Source organism: Colletotrichum lupini, chromosome 8 (genome assembly GCF_023278565.1).
Source record: "Colletotrichum lupini chromosome 8, complete sequence".
NCBI classification, from domain to species: Eukaryota; Fungi; Ascomycota; class Sordariomycetes; order Glomerellales; family Glomerellaceae; genus Colletotrichum; species Colletotrichum lupini.
In genome coordinates, this window is record NC_064681.1 from 4,164,459 (window position 1) to 4,182,856 (window position 18,398).

The window sequence follows — 18,398 nt, forward strand, 5'->3', positions numbered from 1 at the left end:
CTCGCAATATATACCCCTCGCGTAAGCTTAGCTTTATACTACTTTTTAATATCGGTTACGTTTAGGTCGACGAGGTTAATTTTCTCGCCCTACCCCTTTTATTAAAAAACGACGGTTTCCCTTTTAATTATAAAAATCCCGCCGTTAAATACTAGGGGGGTGTTTATTATAAGGACCTCTTTTGGCTTCGCTATAAAGCCCGCTTTTTAGAGCTCCTTATCCTCCTTTTTTATAAAGTTAATATTAAATAGGCTTAATATATCGTCGGTCTATATTTTAACGATCCTAAATTAGTTACCTTTATACTCTGCGACTAGTAGGTACGGGTCGTACGTAGAGGTAATTATTAATAGTTAATTAATATAAAAATCGTAGTAGGTAGCTTATTAATAGGTGCCCGATTTTGCGAGCCTATATAGTAGCTTAAGTACTTTAATAATCGTGCTTTTTAGGTACTTACTAGCTATTTCTTTTAGTAAATAGGCTAGGATTTTTTTATAAGCCCTGTGGCCGATTGGGTATATGCCTAGGTAATATTACGGCTCTAAATTTCGTATCCTTTTTTTTATAGCGATGCTATTAGTACTATTATTAATCGTTGGCTATAGCGCTATATAGTGGGCGATTATATAAGTAGCGTTGCTTTTTTAACGTTGCCGTACCCCTAAATTACGTATTTAGACTTCTCGTACGGTTGGGGTATTCTTTTTTTTTTAATTTTATAAACTATTTACGATTTAAATATGCGGAGGTTTGTATGCTTTTTTAGATCGTAGAGGATAAATTGATAGACTTTTTGATTGCGCAGAGTATTTATTTCGATAAGATCTAATTTTTTATATGGCTTTTTAGTAGTTGTAATTATGCCTTTTTTATATAGTTTAACTGCTAGCTCGAAATTAGCTTTTTTTTTTATTATATAAAAGGTATTAATTACTTCGTTGTTAGTAATGAATTGCTACGTTAGTGCTTACTATCGTGGTCTCTTACGACGTATTAGTGCCCTTTTAGTAATTTCCTTTTCTTTATCGTCTGTTAGTACTACTACGATGATTTTATTAAGGATGATTTCTTATACCTCTACTACGGGTTATATAGCTTCCCCTAGCTTTTTTTTTTTTTATAGGCTAGAAATTACCTCGATAGGATTTATATAATATAGTCTAATTACTATAATTAATACCTTGAGTAGCTAGTCGCGATCTCTTGCAACTACGTAAGAACGCTCGTCGACGGAAATTAATTTATATAGCCTAGCTTATTATTAAGTGATTTTGCGCTATACTTATATATTTAAATTTAGGGGCATATTTAAATTGACCCCTATGTCGGGCTTATTGTGCATAGTAATTGCATTATTAACTTGCCTTTTTATACTTACTTTATATAGTACCCGTATTACTTTTTTAACTACTTAAGCTTACTAGCTTACGTCTAGCGACGGTAGCGAGGCTAAGGTCGTTCTTAGATATGCTCTAAATACTAGAAGCGTTAGTATAAGCCCGTTAGGCCCTATAGTATCGTTATAGTATTTAAGTACTGTCTAGAGGTATTCGTCGTCGTTAGAATTAGGATTTTCTTTTTTAATAATTTTGAATGCTCTTTTTAATTACTAGTGCGCCCTTTTTATCTTTTTAATATTATAGTACGCTTCGACGGGTACGATTTTTAATTATATACCGTAGGCCGTTATATTTTTTTTAAATTCTGTTAATTTAAAACTAGTATTAGCGTCGGTTCTAATACCGTCTAGCAGTCCTTAGTATATATTAATCTAGCTTTTTTATAGAGCTATTTATATTGTTTTTACTTATAAATCCCGTAAGAATTACCCTACTTAAAATAATATAGCCTCGTCGATTATATATAGGACCGGTCGACTATTTAAATAGAAGATATCGACGACGATCTCCTAATTAAAGTTAAGCTTATTACGCAATTTAAATTTAAATCTACGTGGGCTCTGCGTATTTATTTAGTATTAGTAATATACTTTCGTTAACTACTCTAGCGCCCCTATTTTAATATTATTATTACCTAAATACTTTAGGAAGTTATATAGCCTCGCGACCGACGGGTAGCTAAATCTCCGGTATAGTCGTTTAAGCTTACTTTCCGTTAGGTAATTAATCGATTTTATATTATTAGTGAGCCTTATAAACGCGTACCCCTATCGTTGTTCGACTATTTCGAAGTACTTACGGCTAGAGATTCTATTCTTCGTATTATCGAATATAATACCTAGTCGATCTATGTCTTTTAGATATAGGAGAAATAGGGTATTAACGGGTAGGATATAGAAAGTTATCGTTCCGAAGTGCGTCTCTATTTCTATTATACTTAGGGCGACGATTTCTTTACCTAGGCCGAAGTTAATCTTCGTAATACTTACTATTAACGTATTAAGCGTTACTAGCGCGATTTTCTATAGCGCTTAGAATTACCCTTTTCTTTTTATTAACTATTGCGATACCTTAGTATTTAAGATAATTTTATAGAAATTATTTAGGCCGTACCTTTCGTTCGCGTGGAATGCCTATATAAGCTTAGTATTCGAGTAATCTAAGTAGTATAAAAAGGACCCCTCTAGCTACCCCTAGAATTACTTAGTACCCTATCTCTTTTTTTTAGATATTAAGAGAGTAGAATTTTGCGCTATTAGATTCGTCCTTTCGCCTACCTCTATATCTATCGTTTAAAGGACCTTCCCTTACTATCCGTAGATAAAAGCCTACTTATTAAGGGCTTTTATTACCTTTTATTTATTTAGCCTCGTATATCCTCCCGAGGCTAACGGGGTAAAGAAAGAGTAGTTAATATCGTCGACTTTATCGTAATTTAATTCGTCGGTATAGTAAGTAAGATCTTTTTTATTTTCTAAATTTTTTATAGGGTGCGGGTGCTTTAAGCCGCTAAATTAGCTACTTTCGCTAGGTTCTGTACCCCCGGATCTGCCCTTATATATAACGAGGAATTAGTTAAATTAATAAGGGCTAGTTTTGCTATTTGCTACCCTCGATTTTCTATATTATTCGTACGATTTAGTACGCTCTTCCTCGGAGTAGTTACTTAACTAATATCTATCCTTTTTATAAATAAAATACTACTTCTTTCGTTACCCTACTTGCGAGTTGAATCTCTACCTATTTAACGAATCTAAGATTCCTTATTAATAATTGCCGTACCTAGCTTCTTTTTTTTTTTTATTATACGTTCGGTCGACCTAATGCTATTAGTAAGGGCCGTTATATACCTAGAGGTAGGTTTAGCGCAGTATTCTCGTTTTAATATTAAAGCTAGATCTTAGCCTCGAGTAGAGCGTCTTGTAGTTTTTAGGTGCTTAGTATAGAGTTATTTTTGCCTCTAAAACGCGCTAGACTACGGTATAGAGATATCCGACTTTTTACTCGTTAGTCCCCTTATTTAGCTAGGTTTTTACTAGCTTATTAATTCGATCGATAAGCTCTTCGAGGATTTCTATTTATAATTTGCCCTCTATTATCCTAGCTATAGATACGAAAGAAATCGCTCATAGCTTAGATAGGAGCTCTAGGTTCTTATTATAAGTCTCGAAGCGGCTTCGGATTACGTTAATTATATTAAGAAAGTCGTTTTGATTAAGATTACGTACCGCTTCGTAATAGTAATTAAAGGCTTTGCTTACGAGTACGATATTAACTACCGAATAGTACTAGTGTTCCCTAATTCCGACTTTTTCGTAGTAATTATAAAATATCGTTAGGGTTTTTTATAAGACCTCATACTTCCCCCTAGAGTATAATTTCTCTTTTAGGAAGATCTTTTTAAAGTCTGTGAACTACTTCGTATTTACCGCTAGATTTTTAGTATTTATATACGATCCCTGCGTCGCTACGTACTATTAGTAACTTCGGGTAGTTTGCTTCTTTTCTTACTAGCCGATTAGTACCGAATTTCGTATTAGTAGCGGTAACGAGCTATGGATCGAAATAGGCAGAATTATTAATTATCGTACTTCTAGTATTATATTTTACCTCTATATATCCTTTTATAACGATAAATTACTATTAGTAATTATAAGAAGGAAATCTAGGTCGTTTACCCTTTTTTTAAATTTATTAAAGCGATTATACGCCCTGTCGACTTATACTTAGGTCTATATTACGAATTCCTTTTCCGTAATCGTCGTTACTAAGATTTCGTAAGGTTCTCGCGATTATAATTACGCTAGTAGTACCCCTCGCTTATAGAGGAATTTATTAACCGCTTTTATAATTCTTAGGCTTATGCTTACGAACTATTTATCTAGTTAATGGCTAAGGTCGTTTACGATCTTATAAAATAGGGGTTGCCCTTATAGCCCCTTTTTTTTATAAACCTTAGTTAAATAGATTAATGCTACGTTAATTTACTCGCCGTTAGGCTGATCCGGGATTTTATATATCTACGTCTTTTAATAATCCGGGTTAATATTTACTTACTTATAAGGGATTGGGATTCTATTTAGGATCGGGTTTCGTTCTTTTCTTCTTTACCCTAACTTATTAAGGGTCGTGCTCTAGCTTATGCCCGTATTAGTAATTATTAGTATATTTAATTTTAATAGGGATATATCTAATCCGCGCGCCGGTCGTAGTAAATCCGTGCTTTCGCTACCTAACGAATTTGTTAGGGTCTAGGAGATTCCCGCTTTTTTTTACTATCTCGCTATTACTCTCGTTTTTACTATTTCTAGCGATTACTACTACCTTTTTAGATCGCTAGCTATCGTACTTACTAAGATCCTCCTTTTTATTTAGTATAAAAGGGTAGGTTCTAGTAGTTCTTTTTAATAATAATAGCGATAGACGTTTATATTACCGTAATAAGATATAGTAATTAGTCTCGGGATCTTTACTAATTACTAATTTTTTAAAATTAGTAATTTTATACCGTGAGCTAGTATAAAAAAAAGCCCTTTAGTAGCCCTTTAGAGGATTCTTTTCTTTTCTCTCGGATCCTCGTCTTTTTAGCCTTTTTTTAGGCTAATAGTAATTCTAGCGGGAGGTTATAGGACTACTTTAGGGTAGCCGCCTTCTTCCTAAGTTAATCTCCGAGATCCGTAATACTCTTAACTCGATGCTATTAGGACCTCTAAATCCCCTCCTCCCTTATTAAACCGTCCCCTATATTATATTCCTAAGTAATACCCGGGGGGTAGTTAAGGGAGCTACGAGGAGGTCGTTTAGATCGCGGGCTTAAGGGCGTACCCATAAGATCCCCATAGTAATAAACTTTTCTATATACTATAGATCTCTTAGCTTAATAATTTTTATAAAGTTACTTTCGTCGCTAAGTAAGAATATCTACGTTTAGAGATCCCCTTTTTCGATCGCATAGTGCTCTTTTATACTATACTATTAAGCCCGTTCGTTATACTAGTTAATTAAGCAAGTAGTCGTTATATAGGGAATTCCTTTTGCTAATTTAGCTAGTTAATTTCTAATCGCGGGCCGGCTACGGAAAAGTTATTTAATAAAAAGGCTGCTTAAGGTAACGGTAAAAAACTAGTCGCTTAAGCGGTTCTGTTAATTAACGTAGTTTAACGTAATAGACGTCGACCTCTCGTGGGTAATAAAGGGCTACGATTGCTCGATTCCGTACGGTATTTAAAAATCGCCCCCTTTTTCATCTGCTTCCGTGAGGTTAATTAGTACGAATCTCCTATCCCGTGCGGTATTAAGAGGTCGTCTCTTTTATATAGCAAGATACCTTACCGATCTATAATAGTAGAATTTAACTATTAATTAGTATTAGTATCCCTATTATAGGGTAGTTAGTTCGAACCGTAGTTAACGAAGAGATTAATTAAACTATATAAATATTTGCGTAGGTGTAAAAAGGAGGTTCTAACCGTAGGTTGGGCTGGCTACGATAATCGTAAATAGGGCCCCTAATTGGCCCCTGCGCAGTCGGCTGTATGCCGCGGTCGAATTAGACTTCTAATCCGACAGGCATCGTATTCTAAGCATATATTACCAACCCCACCAAGATGGAGAGGACGAGAATCATGCATACGACGAAAGGCCATTGCAGTGGTTTCGGTCGATGGTCTGGACGCGTCGGTATTGGAGGCGGACGATTCTTCTTGCCTAGCTCATCGTGGTACTCGTCGATGTCCTCAGTAGCTTGCAGATTATACTGCGTTTGCGAGTCAAAAGTGGGCTGTATCGCTGGTGGGTGTTGATGCATGTTTGCTACTAGCCTGTATCACGGCATGATTAATCGTTGAACACCTGTTGAGTCGAGGTCTTGTTTCTCGCTGGTTGATATTCTTATTCAGACCAGAAGGAGACGTCAACGATTGTCCACATGCAACTTTCGAATAATTCAGAATAGGCCTGGTCATGAAAACAGAGTTCGCCGAGCCAGGAATTCGCCAATGTACAACATGAAGAAAGCCCTGAGTCCTTGGGTCGCGCACACCAAAGCAAAGCCACCATCTTGTTGTGGTGGCTTTGAGACAACCAGGCAGCTGTAGCAGCTCAGCTCGGCGAGTGGTCCATCGTCTTTCTGGTGCACTACTGTACCAGCCTCATCGAGTGCCAGTGAGGCCGCTTGACCGCTTGCAGTCTGCATCAACAGCATTTCATGGGCGAAGGTTGAAGCCAATGATCATGTGTGGTTGTCCTGGGAGGCGCCCGCTACCCTGAGCTGAAGTCCGGTGCTAGTCACATTCCGGACTGGTGAGTACCGGTAAGTATATGCGGGCTGAGCCATGGCAATTTTGATAGAGAAGGCTGATTCGCTCCAAGGTCAGGGAGCACGAAGGACCTAAAACATGGCTTTTCTTTCTGTGGTATTTTGTCATTTCTCATGTACTAATGCCGAGAATGCTTTGATGCGTTTGGTAACATTCGATGAAGTAGGTACTTAATGTAGGCTCAATCGACGATTTCCATGGTCTAACTTGCAGGTCTGACAGTCGTAGAAAACAACTTGTCGAGAGACGATTTCGAAGCACGTTGGGCGCAGCATTGACTCGGTGGGTCGGCAGCATGGGACTATCCAGATTCACTCAGACACGCCAAAGCAGTGAGGGTGGCTAGGTCCACTAGGCTGTATTGCCGGGGCTCCACGTACGTAGGGCTGAATGCCGCAGAAGTCGGGATTGTGCTGTAACGAGTTAGGACTCCTAATCTAGCCTCGCATTTCCGGTAGTTGAGGCTGTGAAGACGATGCTTCGGAGGGCGAGACATCTCTATCGAATGGCTGACATACTCTTTGAGACCGGCCCGTGGCCGAGACCAAAGCTATTTCACTGAGAAGTACCTCCCAGAGGTAGATCATGTTGTTCCTGAGTCATGTATCTTGGACTAATTACGGCGACATAGTACCACAATATCTCCATGGTACCCCTAGCATGAAGGTCGAAGAGGCATGGCGATAGTCGGTCGGAGCATACTAGATGGAGTTCGCCAAGGCACATTTGTATTGCTAACATCCTACAATGTGGCTTTTGTTATCGAAATTACTGAAGGCAGGCGGCTATTTGCTGATCTGAATGGTACATGTACACAAGTCTTCACAATTCCTCGCCAAGCCAGTTAGTATCATTCTCCTTCTCATCGACGTACTCGGAGAGTCTCTCCTTCAAGTCCTCGACTTCAATCTCGCCGTCGACGTAATCGACCTTGTGCTTGTGGGGAGGAATGGGGACGCGGCCGGGGACGTGAATGACGCCGTTCTTGGCAATTCCATCGGCGACGACAATAGGGATGTAGCCGTTAAGCTTGACCTTGGTCCAGCCGCCCCAGGTGGCGACATCGACGGCGATGTTCTTGCCCAGCAAAGTGGGAAGATCAACGTGGTAGTGCTCCATGGTGTTGACATCCTTCTTGTCATCGGGGCGGTACAGCGCGTCGCTATATAGAGTCGCACTGCCGACGATCTGGTACTTGAGCAATGCTCTAAGGTACTTGAGACCGAGGTCGGTGTTGAACAGGAACGCATTCGCCTTGGGTCCAAGGCGAGCGAAAGCGTTGTTGGAAGGGGCGAAAACGGTGGTGCCGGTGGACTTGACGCCGTGAATATACTTGACGAAGTCGGTCTTCTCGTATGCGAGCAACAGCGTGGAGAATTGACTGGGGAGAAGGGTGAGCTCTCGGCCGACCATGGGTGGCGGGATGATCAGGCTATTGACAGCGTGAATAATTCCATTCTTGGCGCGCTATAGATGGCAAGTCAGATTTGTAGGACTGATGAACCATGGGGACTTTGAGTGCTCACAATGTTGACGGCAACGACCTTGGCGTAAAAGTTGATGCGCACGCCGCCGAGGCCGACGCTGGTGCGAAGACGCTGGGGCTTGTCGCCGAGGAACTTCTCATTGAGCAGCGTGGGGAGAGTGTGGGTGCGAAGGACCCTCTTCGCATCGTAATCACCAATGCCAACGTGGTACTTCAAGATGGCTTCAATAACCTCCTTGCTCGGTTTCTTGTGCTTGGGAAGATGCTCGAAGGCGCGGTTCGTCGGCACGAAAAGTGTGTGATTCGCCTCTGTGCTCTTCAAAACGTTGACAATGTCCTCATATTCGTTGACAAGCTTGGCAAACTCGGTCGTGTGCTCGCTCTTCGAAATGAGTTCGTAAATAGTTTTATCGGAAACCTTGGGTTCGTTAAAAATCTCCTCCTCGAAAAGGTGGTCGAATTTGTTCTCGACTGTCTCTTCGAATGAGTGTAGTGCATCCTCAATGTGTGCGGACAAGGAATCGATGCCATCTTCCACAGTGCTCACGATGGAGTCCTTGGAGGGAACGCGGCCCCACCAGGAACCTCGATTAGCGTGGTCATCGTTCTTGATGGCCGCTTGCTCGAAGATCTTAGGATCGGGAAGGATAAATGCGTTGGCAACGGCCACGCATGAGAGGGCTGCAACAGCTTTCATGTTGGATTGATTTTCCAGATAAGAATGCTACCTTGGTTCTGGAAAAAGGTTCATAAGGGAGAAGGGAATGTCAGAAAAGCGACCATGCTGGGGGAAATGCAGATAAGGAACCTTTTGTTCGAATCTTCGGCACCGGGAGGCGAACACCACGCACTTTGCGTACGCGGAATGGCTGTAGGCAGAGACACTAGGGACGACGCCAACAGCTAGAGGTCCAATGGTAAGCTGACGTCAACGGGATCGGACAACAGCAGCAAAGTGAAACTCTCCCCCGCCCATCCCACCCAATGGAACTCGAATCCCCGAACGAGCCGAAGGAACGACCAGACGGTGGGAAGTCGTTCTATGCGGGAACAAATAGCAACTCAAGCTGTCGCCGCGGCCTCAAGCACCATCAGTTCTCTTCTAGAACTTCACCTCATCATCGACTTGTCGCATAATGAATGAGGTGATTTGGGTGTGGGAGCTCGCAAGCTATGCAGAATTATGCAAAACTAAAATCGAGCTAAGTCGGTGTGTACGAGCTTGAGCTATGGACAAAGCTACCAGAAAGCCACACAACCACCGAGCTCTCAGCTACATCCAATGCGTCATTCATCCCACCTATGAAACCGCTTTCATCCTCAAGGCCATCGGGCTCTCGGGGTTTACGGGTCTCCATCCATCGGCCTGATTTCTGCCCGCCTCCGACCACGCACGGCCCCACTCCGCTGCTCCGCTGTCTCTAGGCTAATGCTTCCCGGATCACCTCCGGCCGGGTTCTAGGCGAGTATTGTTACCGGATTCCGAAGACATTGTAACAAAATAACCATTGGATACGTATACATATCTCTGAAGCTTCTGTTTACAGGCCTAACCTCAACTCACGATTCGGTGCCGACACGCAGAAGTCAAGCAAAGCCTGCGCCATTGACTTCTTGGCTGCATTTCCCCACAAACAAGAAACAGCAGTTCATGTTTGACAATACGATGAGAGCTGAGAAGTTTCGGTGCCAAGGTGACACCGAAAAGGGTAAGATATAACGCTCATTCTCACATGGAACGTTCATCGGGACTACGAACGAGCAAACGGCTGTGTGGGATAACCAATCTTATCTGGTGTATATTTGACTTTCGCAATCTGCTGCAGTCTGGAGATGACTTGCCCCGGCATCTCAAAGGCTTACTTTGTTCTTCAATTCCGGTTCCGGAATTTCCAAACTACGGCTCAGAAACCCGAGGATGCTTGATTTGACAGGTGATAGTCACACATCTGAAAGGTCGTGTTCAACTGCTCCGCGGAGCAGCAACAGAGGCAGTGACGGGGCCGGAGTACCTTAAGTCCTGGTCATTGTGCACAAGGCACTATGGTATTAGCGTGGATTACATCTTGTACCTGAACTATGGTACGTGTGGCTATCTGGGCTGACAAAGAAAATTGCCCGGATTTGGGAGATAAGTTTCGAAACGTTTGGCGAACTTGCGAACCCCTCCAAGAAACAAAACTACAAATATGCCCCTCAATGCCAGCTTGATGGCTTCGAAAGGTACATGTATCAACTTATTGTGCATCACTTCTTCAATCCCAATGGGTTGCCTGATGCAAATTTTTCAAGTCGCGAATACTTGTCGTTCAGGACATTCTGGATGTGCTGCTCCACCCGCGGGAAGATATCCTTATGGGCGGTAGGGCTCATCCAGGCGTCCAAGTGGCCGCGGTTCTGGAACACCTGCCTCTCATAGCAGACGCCGCCGTTGGCCTCTGTGAGGATAGTGAAGGATGTGTCGGTGTTCTCGGGCGCGTACACCTCGTCCTCGGATCCAGAGAAGAGGAAAATGGGCAGACCCTTGAGGCGGGCGATGTTTTGCGGTGTGACGAGGCTCTCGTTCTGCGAGTCCGTCACTACTTCGTGGGTGCCTTGGTACATCAAGTGGTTCAAGTTCGCCATTGAGGCACCACCAACAAAGTTCTCTAATTGTGAGTGAGTGGCCTCGTTGAGTCCCTTGTGTGACCAGAGCCTGGAGAATGTTAATCATAGAGGAGGCAGAAAATGGCTGGGATATACTAACCGACCGAAAGCAAGAGAGCTGCGATGGCAGACAACGGAGTTACAGATCTCATTGCGGTGACCAACGGGGTAGAAGCGAAGCAACTGGTTGATAGCCTGCTGGATGTATCCATCGCGAGGTGTGCTGGTGCAGTCAAACCACTTGCCCTGGATGAGGTTGTAGATGTTGGCCATGGAGATGGGGAGGCTAGCCTTTAGGTTGTTGACCTTGGGGAACTTGGGGTTCATGAACACCTGGGACGCGGTGACACCGCTAAGCCATTGCCGAGGGATGCTTCCGTCAAGCAGACCTGAAGCAAGAGCAATAGATCCAGCGCAGTGTGCTACGACGTATGTCGGTGACGAGGGGCCGCTACCGTCCAGCCTATCAATGATCGCATGCCTCTTGCGAATCTTCCTGAGAGCCGCCTGGATATCACGGCGCGCGTCGTACGTGGTCCAGTTCTGTTGAGCAACAATAGTCTTGCCGACGCGGTGTACCATGGAGTACACGCGGTACCCCTTAGCCCGGAAGTAGTTCACCGCATTCTTCTCAATGGTGGGCAAAGCAAAGATCTGGTGGTCGACAGCAGCACCAGAAATGAACAAAAGAATCGGCGCCCTGCTTGCGTCGCCACCGATAGTCTGCGGCTCCCACATGTAGAGCTTCGTCTTAACGCGGTCGTTGGCCTCAACTGTGATCTCTTCCGACCAGGGTGTGGGGTTCTGGTAGCTGTTGAAAGGTAGGCTGGGCCAGATCTGAGGGATGAAAGGTGTGAGGAAGGCTCCTGCTGCCTTGGCAGTGAAGTATCCGAGGAAGTTGGCGGTTGAAGAAACCTTGGCGTAGAGGCTAGATCCGGTTGCTTCCATGGTTGTGCATTCTTGAAGGAAGGCCGTGGGGCGGATATGGATGACGCCCTTACCGCGAACCTCTTCGTGAATGGGTTGGTCATGCTCGTCAACCTCAGTAATAGTGCAATAGAGAGTGGTCGTGGCCTTCCAGAGGTTGAGGGGGTTGAATACGACGTCCGAGTTAACAAACTTGTAGCCGTTGAAATGCAACTTCTTGCCATCCTTTTGTGAGATCAGGAAGTTGTAAGTCAGGTTGGTGGTATCAGGCGATCTCGGGTCGTCGTTAAACAAGTTGAACTTGCCACCCTGAACCATAGACGTACCACCAAGAGCGGGGCAGGTAAAGGTACCGGTTAGATTGGCCTCGTGCTCCTTGTCGTGGACGACTAAACGTACTTCTGTAAGCGCCGGAAAGTCCTCGCAAGTATAGATGAAGACTTACGGTTGTGAGTATTCCATGACCTGGCGCTGAGGAAGAAACGGGCATATTCGCCCCGGCTTTTAGCAGTCAAGGTAGCCCTTTGGAAATCTAATGTCTTGGAATCCTCTCCAAAGTGGATCCATCCGTCCATGGTCTCGGTGAAGGCGATACCAGGAGTCATGTCATCTCTGGCTGTGTTGATGATTTCTTGCACTCTGGCCACAGGCGGGTGTTCGCCCTCGAAGGGGTCATGTGCCGGCTTCCCAAATAGGTTTAGGGAGCCTGGGGTTGTTCAGCACAAGTCAGACAGATTGAACCTTAGATTGAGGAACCAAAGATACTTACCGTTCTTTGTCTTGAGATCGACTTTAATATGGAGGTCATCCGCTATCTTCTCAACAGATCTCTCTGCGAGGGCTGTAATTGTCGCGAAAGGATTGACACCAAGAGCCGCAGGAACAATGGTTCCATCGCAAACGACCAAGCCCTCATGGACCTCACCTTCAGTGCCCTTGAACAGCTGGCCTTTGTGGTTCACGCCACCGCTGGCGCCTGTTCCGTCGCTGCTGATACGAGCACCACCACTAGCCAGACATTAGCAAGCATTTCAACTTCGTAAAAAACATTTCATCTTACATAGCATGGACAGTGATCTCCTTCTCGCCAAATGCGGCATAGAATGGACTGTCGACGTAGATTCCGCCGATCAGGTTGGTCAGCTTGGCCAAGTAGCCCGCCAGCTTCTTGGCTCTGTGCGACTTGCCAACACCAGAGAAGTTGATGAGAGGTCTGTCCTTGTCAAGCTGCATGGTTGCTTGACTACCTGGAACGACCTAATTAGACCGTTACTGCGAAATGCGGTCAGAAAGACTTACTGTCGTGGGACATGATGAGATAGCACTGCGTCTTCTCGGTGCTTCCATCGGGGAAATAGGGACCGAAGAAGCGGCTGCCAACGGCTGCAGTTACATGACCGACTGCACCCTTAATGGAGATGTTATCAGGGAACACTCTGCCGGGCAAATATGTGAGCATTGCCTGGTAGAAGGGCGCGAGGGCTGCAGGAATAGCACCCTCCTCAACGACGAAGCCATCAAGTGGGTTGTCCAGGCCCTTCCGGCAGTCGATAATACCCGTGATACACGGTCCGACGGGACGGTTTGGAGGAGGGTCTTCGCGCCCCATGCCGTTGACATACTCGCTAGTGTTGTAGCTTTACGATGGAATTAGTAGACTGCACTCTCGAAGAAGGCATCTTCCACCTACCCGAATGCAAGGATATCACCATTGCCACTCATGCCGTGTCCGACATCCGGGCTCATGTCCAAGCCAAACTGCTTGCTGCGGAGCAGGATCTCGGTAGTTCCGATGCTACCAGCGCCGAAGAAAACCAGCTCTTTGGCATGAACCCACATCAGATCCTCGTAAAAGAGGTCCTTAAAATTGGCGCGCTTTCCACCGTGCCATGCGAAGTGCACGATGTAACCCTCGCGATCCTTCGCCTTGGTGACATAACGGACCTCACACTGACAGAACATTTCGGTACCCCAGTTCCAAGCGTCACTGAGATAGTTTACCAGGGTTGTAGACTTGCTGCCGTCGTTGAGGCCGGTAGTGTCTTGGCCACTGAGCGTAGAGGCTCGCATGTAGACACCGGTGCTGTTCTCGCCATCCTCGAAGCGGGTGGTCTGGGGTACACGGTCGAACTTCTCGCTCCAACCCATGAGCTTGGCCTGCTTCTCGAGTGTCTCCAGCTTGTGTAGCTTAGGGAAATCCTTTGGGTACTTCTTAGGCTCCAAGACACCGGCGGCGCGCTTGTAATCTGTGTTACAGAAAGTTAGCGTCTTTACGAAGTTTCTGTATGACAGGGAGGTTAAAAGTCACATTTCTTCAGTTCTCCTGCATCTATCTCCTTGGGCCATATAGGCAGGTTGAGAACCCCTTCGTCTGCTTCAAGGAAGACGTTGGCGTTGAGCAAACTCGTGCCGCCCAAGCCATTGCCGACGAAGGCGTTTTGACCATCTCCAACAATGAGATGGTAAAGGCCAGTCGGATCGCCGCCGGTGCCCAACTTTCCAAGAGCACCGAGAAGACCATCCGTCGCCGCGTTCGTAGTGTGAAGCTCCTTCACGGCTGGGATGATCTCGGAAGGGAACTCTCCGGGCCACTTCTCCTTACCGCGCTCGAGCAAGCAAACCCTCTTGTTGCCACGCGCCATGCGGCTGGCGGCGACGGCGCCACCATATCCGGAGCCGATGACAACAACGTCATAAGACGGGCGGATCAGCTCAACGGGGCGGGAGATACGCGGGTATGCGCCAGTCACAGGGTCGAATGTGTCGCCGGCCTGACGGTATCCCTCGCGGGGCTCCGTGGCCGGATAGGGGGTGTCGAAGGACTCTGTGTAGTCAGGCTCGATTCGACCGTTGAACTCGCCGTTGAGACCGTTAGTCTGTTGATGGTCGTAACCGTTGAGCTCCGCTGTGCCCTCCATCACGATTTTGTTCTTAGTAGTAGCTTCTTGTCGTCAAAGAGCGCTAAGGACTTCCAAGTGCCGCTCTTCTAAATGACAGAAGGAAGAGTCGGATACCTTACGTATACACTTGATCTTCCTGGCCGTCTGGTGGATGATGGCTTCGTCTTATAAGGTCAAGCGCCGGCAAGTATCTACGGCCCGCAGCGGCTTCCCCAGACGGGCAAGGACAGTCAACGCATTCCTATCGACGACAGCCTGTGTGCAAAACTTCCTCTCAACGGTAGACAGGGTCCTCGCGACTATCACATGCTTTCCTGACATTCAAAATGTTGACTGCTTCATTTTCCCATGATATGACCGGATGCGGATAGTTTCACTCGGCTTAACGGGAGAATGTTCGCAATCATCCGAGAGACACTTCGTTGTGGTTGTTGATGGGGTAACTAGCCTTATGCCTGTATGTGGTTGGAGTAGGAATTGTCGTTGAGGGTGTAAACAATTACATGACGTCTCTCAATGTGGCTTGCTTGAATATGTTTTTTGCAAGACACTCATCAGAGGTGGTATGTGCTTTCTGAAGGCAAAAGTAAGCCGAGCGAAAACTTATCGAGCATGTAAAATAGTCGAGAACCCCAATTCTATCGGTGAAAGTCCCAAAGGTTGAGGACTTGTAGCTCTTTGAATTGAGTCGTGGCGATTAGAGGTTGGGCACTCATGTCCACTAAATTTGAAAGACGACGTTGAATTCAGAATGATTAGGTGTTTGCCTCTGGCTTTTTGGAAGAGTTCTGCGGACTTGCATTTCCTAACGGGCGCTGAGACTATTTGCACACTAGTTCAATACCACCACATGCAGGGCAATCTCCACCGGGAGGGCGCAGCCGTGATAGGGCATACCGGCAGAAGATCGCATTTCAACGAGGGCTCTGCTTTTCAGTTCATGCTAGTCAAGCTAGTCAAGCTAGTCCGCAATGTGATGTGACTGTAGCCCAAAAGGTCTGATGATTGGTCGGTTTCCCGCCAGGAGTCTCACTAGATGCCGGAGTGGCTCAACGAGCAACTGAGACGAACCAGCTGCTTCTTTTCTATCTGGGGGTAGAAGGTCGCGATAAAGCGGCGGAACATTGCATGCTCTTGCCTTCACCCAATTGGCTCAGGATGCTTATCATCTTAGTAGACAATCCAGAATGTGAGAACGCATGCAAACAGACGGGAAGTCTAGCGGCCCGCAACCGGGTCGAAAGCGGATTTGGGGTAATTAGCCATTCTTCAGAAAGCATGCGTAAAGCGTGCGTAAACAGGACAGCATGCAGGTAGGTGGAGATAACTCCGAGCTCCACAGCTCCGATAATGTCTCAGACAAGACATTGGTGATCATCCGACTAGCTTTCAGCTTGTCAGTGCTAGCTTTGCAATTGTCTTGAGGGGCCATGTCAAGGGATGTCTGACATACCAAATCTCACACTCAGCCCTGAGGCGTTCGGATCGGTAGCGAGTTCAGGGTCAGAAAGCCATATGTGCCGTCTTCAGTCTAACACTGCTCCAGTTGTTGGGAATCGTCGCGGGGAGAAATGTAGTGGAAACCCTGATCCAGCCTTGCAATCATGGAAGCAATCCCACTGGGACCACGGAAACTTCACTTTCAAGCCTCAATCATTCGATCACTATAGAAAGCATTCAAGTTACGGCGCGGCATGTGAAAACACTTGTCACTTTCAGCATGTGATAGTAAGACACCAAGGATTGCCTGAAGTTCCTCCCTGGTGGCCATCACATTTGGCATTTTAGGGCATCAGGAAAGCCTCAACAGTCCTAAACGTTGAAGCCTCTCCAGACTTCAGATCACATTTCAAGGGAATTAGGAGTAGTATTTGATCCAGCTATCCGGCAGCATCGCGGCTACTCGATGTCATTTCTATTGACAACTTATTCCATCGAGACTATTAGCCGCACGTGCCTCTAGAGATGGCGGCAGTCGAAGTCACCTACTCCCTTCCGAAGGATGTCAACGAGAAGAAGCTAGAGGTCCGGACCGGCTCGGACATTCGCCTCCGTAAAGAGAACCGCGGAGCAGATGTAACATGGAACGGCACCGACCCCTTCCTTAAGCAGCCTTACTACTACACAGGTGCTCCCTGGACCCTTCTGGCAAGCGACTTGCTCCTGTTCTGCAAGAACATTGCTTTCCTACCATGCATTGTCCTACCACTCTGGTCGCAGCCCCCGGCTCGCTCCTTCAACCTCGGAGTCGATAACCGATTCAAAGAGCAGCCTCGATTTCTCGTGAGCCAGCTCCACCGACGCTTCGAAGCATGGGCTCAACGCTACTTCCACTCTGGACCCATGGACGAGCTGTACCCCTCTTGGAACAACATTCGTGACATCATTTTCCACTCCATTCTCATCGTCACTCAATCAGCCTTCTTGATCTCCCTTCCTTTTCTCTCCTTCTTCTCCTTTAACATCTTTGTTGCCTACGTGGGCCTTTTCATCGGCATCAACTATTTGGCGTGCATCGGGCTCAATGGCTGGATGCCTGAAGGATTTATCTGGTCGGCCGACACTCCCGCAGCGCGAGAGTGGGAACTGAATCACCCCGAGGAAGAGTGGATTTTCCTCAACGGTGTTGCTGTCGGGTAAGGACTTTTGGCCTCAAAACACTCATTGCATGAACTAAGCATACATCTACAGCAAGAACTGGCTCCAGAGCAACATTGACCGAATTTCCGTCACTTTCCATCGGAGAGTGAAAGGTGTTCACAACAAGACGTAGGTGAGAAGATTCTATGCTATCGAGACCCACACTGACATTGTTTACCAGTGCTGGCATCATCTTTGATGTGATCCAATGCCTCCTAGAGCGCTGCCTCTATTTCGGTACCACCGATACCCGAGTCTGTTTTTCGCACATTTCCACCGCCCTGCTCAACCAAGACAAGAAGAAAGTCATCCTCATTCTCCACTCTCAAGGTGGACTGGAAGGAAGCATCATCCTGGACTGGCTCATCAACCAACACCCCCGTGAAGTCCTGCAAAAGCTTGAGATCTACACCTTCGGCAACGCCGCAAACCACTTCAACAACCCCCGCACCAAGAGGGACCACGGCATTCCCAGACCCAAGGGTCGTGCCATCCGCCACATTGAGCACTACGCCAACTCGAAAGACTTTGTCTCTCGGTGGGGTGTCCTCCACTTCAAGAAGCAGACTGCCAAGAGAGATGGACGCTTTCTCGGGCTTGGAGAAATCGCCGGTCTTATTTCCGTCAACAAGAAGACAGAGGTCATCAAGGCCGTGGGGAAGACTGAGCCGAAGCAGGCGAATCACCTCAGTCCTGACTGGAACGAGTTTGAGGGTGCGCTTATTGAGCGACCTGGTTCTGGTCATCAGTTCAACCAGCACTATCTTGACAACATCTTTCCTCTTGACAATAATTTGAGCAAGGTCCAAACAAATGGGGATGGTTCGCCCCTCCCAGGCACCTTCATGGCGTCCCGTACCAAGGTTCACAATGATCCTTGGAAGATTGATGAGCAGCGCAATCTCACGAACGGGGTTGATGGTACTGCTCACCATCATCTCAACGGTGTGGTTGAAGGACCCAAGGTGTATGAGGTCAGCCGGCTTTGGAAGTTTGTCAACGGCCGACGACCAGAGGACTACTCTTGAGAAGGTCCGTGGGCTGTTATCCCAGAGAAGAGCAGCTTATTAGGTACATG

At 46.2% G+C, this 18,398-nt stretch overlaps 3 protein-coding genes across 3 annotated transcripts; 1 reads left to right on the forward strand and 2 right to left on the reverse strand.

Moving 5' to 3' along the window:
• Positions 1-7,543: 7,543 nt before the first annotated feature.
• CLUP02_15720 (fasciclin domain-containing protein) lies at positions 7,544-8,904 on the reverse strand (the record flags this gene model as incomplete). The annotated part of the gene is made up of 2 exons (XM_049294644.1): positions 7,544-8,188; positions 8,248-8,904. 2 exons carry the CDS (start codon positions 8,902-8,904, stop codon positions 7,544-7,546), a joined length of 1,302 nt encoding a protein of 433 aa, XP_049151791.1.
• Positions 8,905-10,454: 1,550 nt separating this feature from the next.
• Positions 10,455-15,593, reverse strand: CLUP02_15721 (glucose-methanol-choline oxidoreductase; the record flags this gene model as incomplete). The annotated part of the gene is made up of 9 exons (XM_049294645.1): positions 10,455-10,902; positions 10,954-12,169; positions 12,226-12,486; positions 12,550-12,788; positions 12,841-13,027; positions 13,080-13,417; positions 13,471-14,026; positions 14,089-14,721; positions 15,578-15,593. 9 exons carry the CDS (start codon positions 15,591-15,593, stop codon positions 10,455-10,457), a joined length of 3,894 nt encoding a protein of 1,297 aa, XP_049151792.1.
• Positions 15,594-16,645: 1,052 nt separating this feature from the next.
• CLUP02_15722 (uncharacterized protein) lies at positions 16,646-18,348 on the forward strand (the record flags this gene model as incomplete). Its single annotated transcript, XM_049294646.1, has 3 exons — positions 16,646-17,316; positions 17,372-17,449; positions 17,502-18,348. 3 exons carry the CDS (start codon positions 16,646-16,648, stop codon positions 18,346-18,348), a joined length of 1,596 nt encoding a protein of 531 aa, XP_049151793.1.
• Positions 18,349-18,398: the final 50 nt, after the last annotated feature.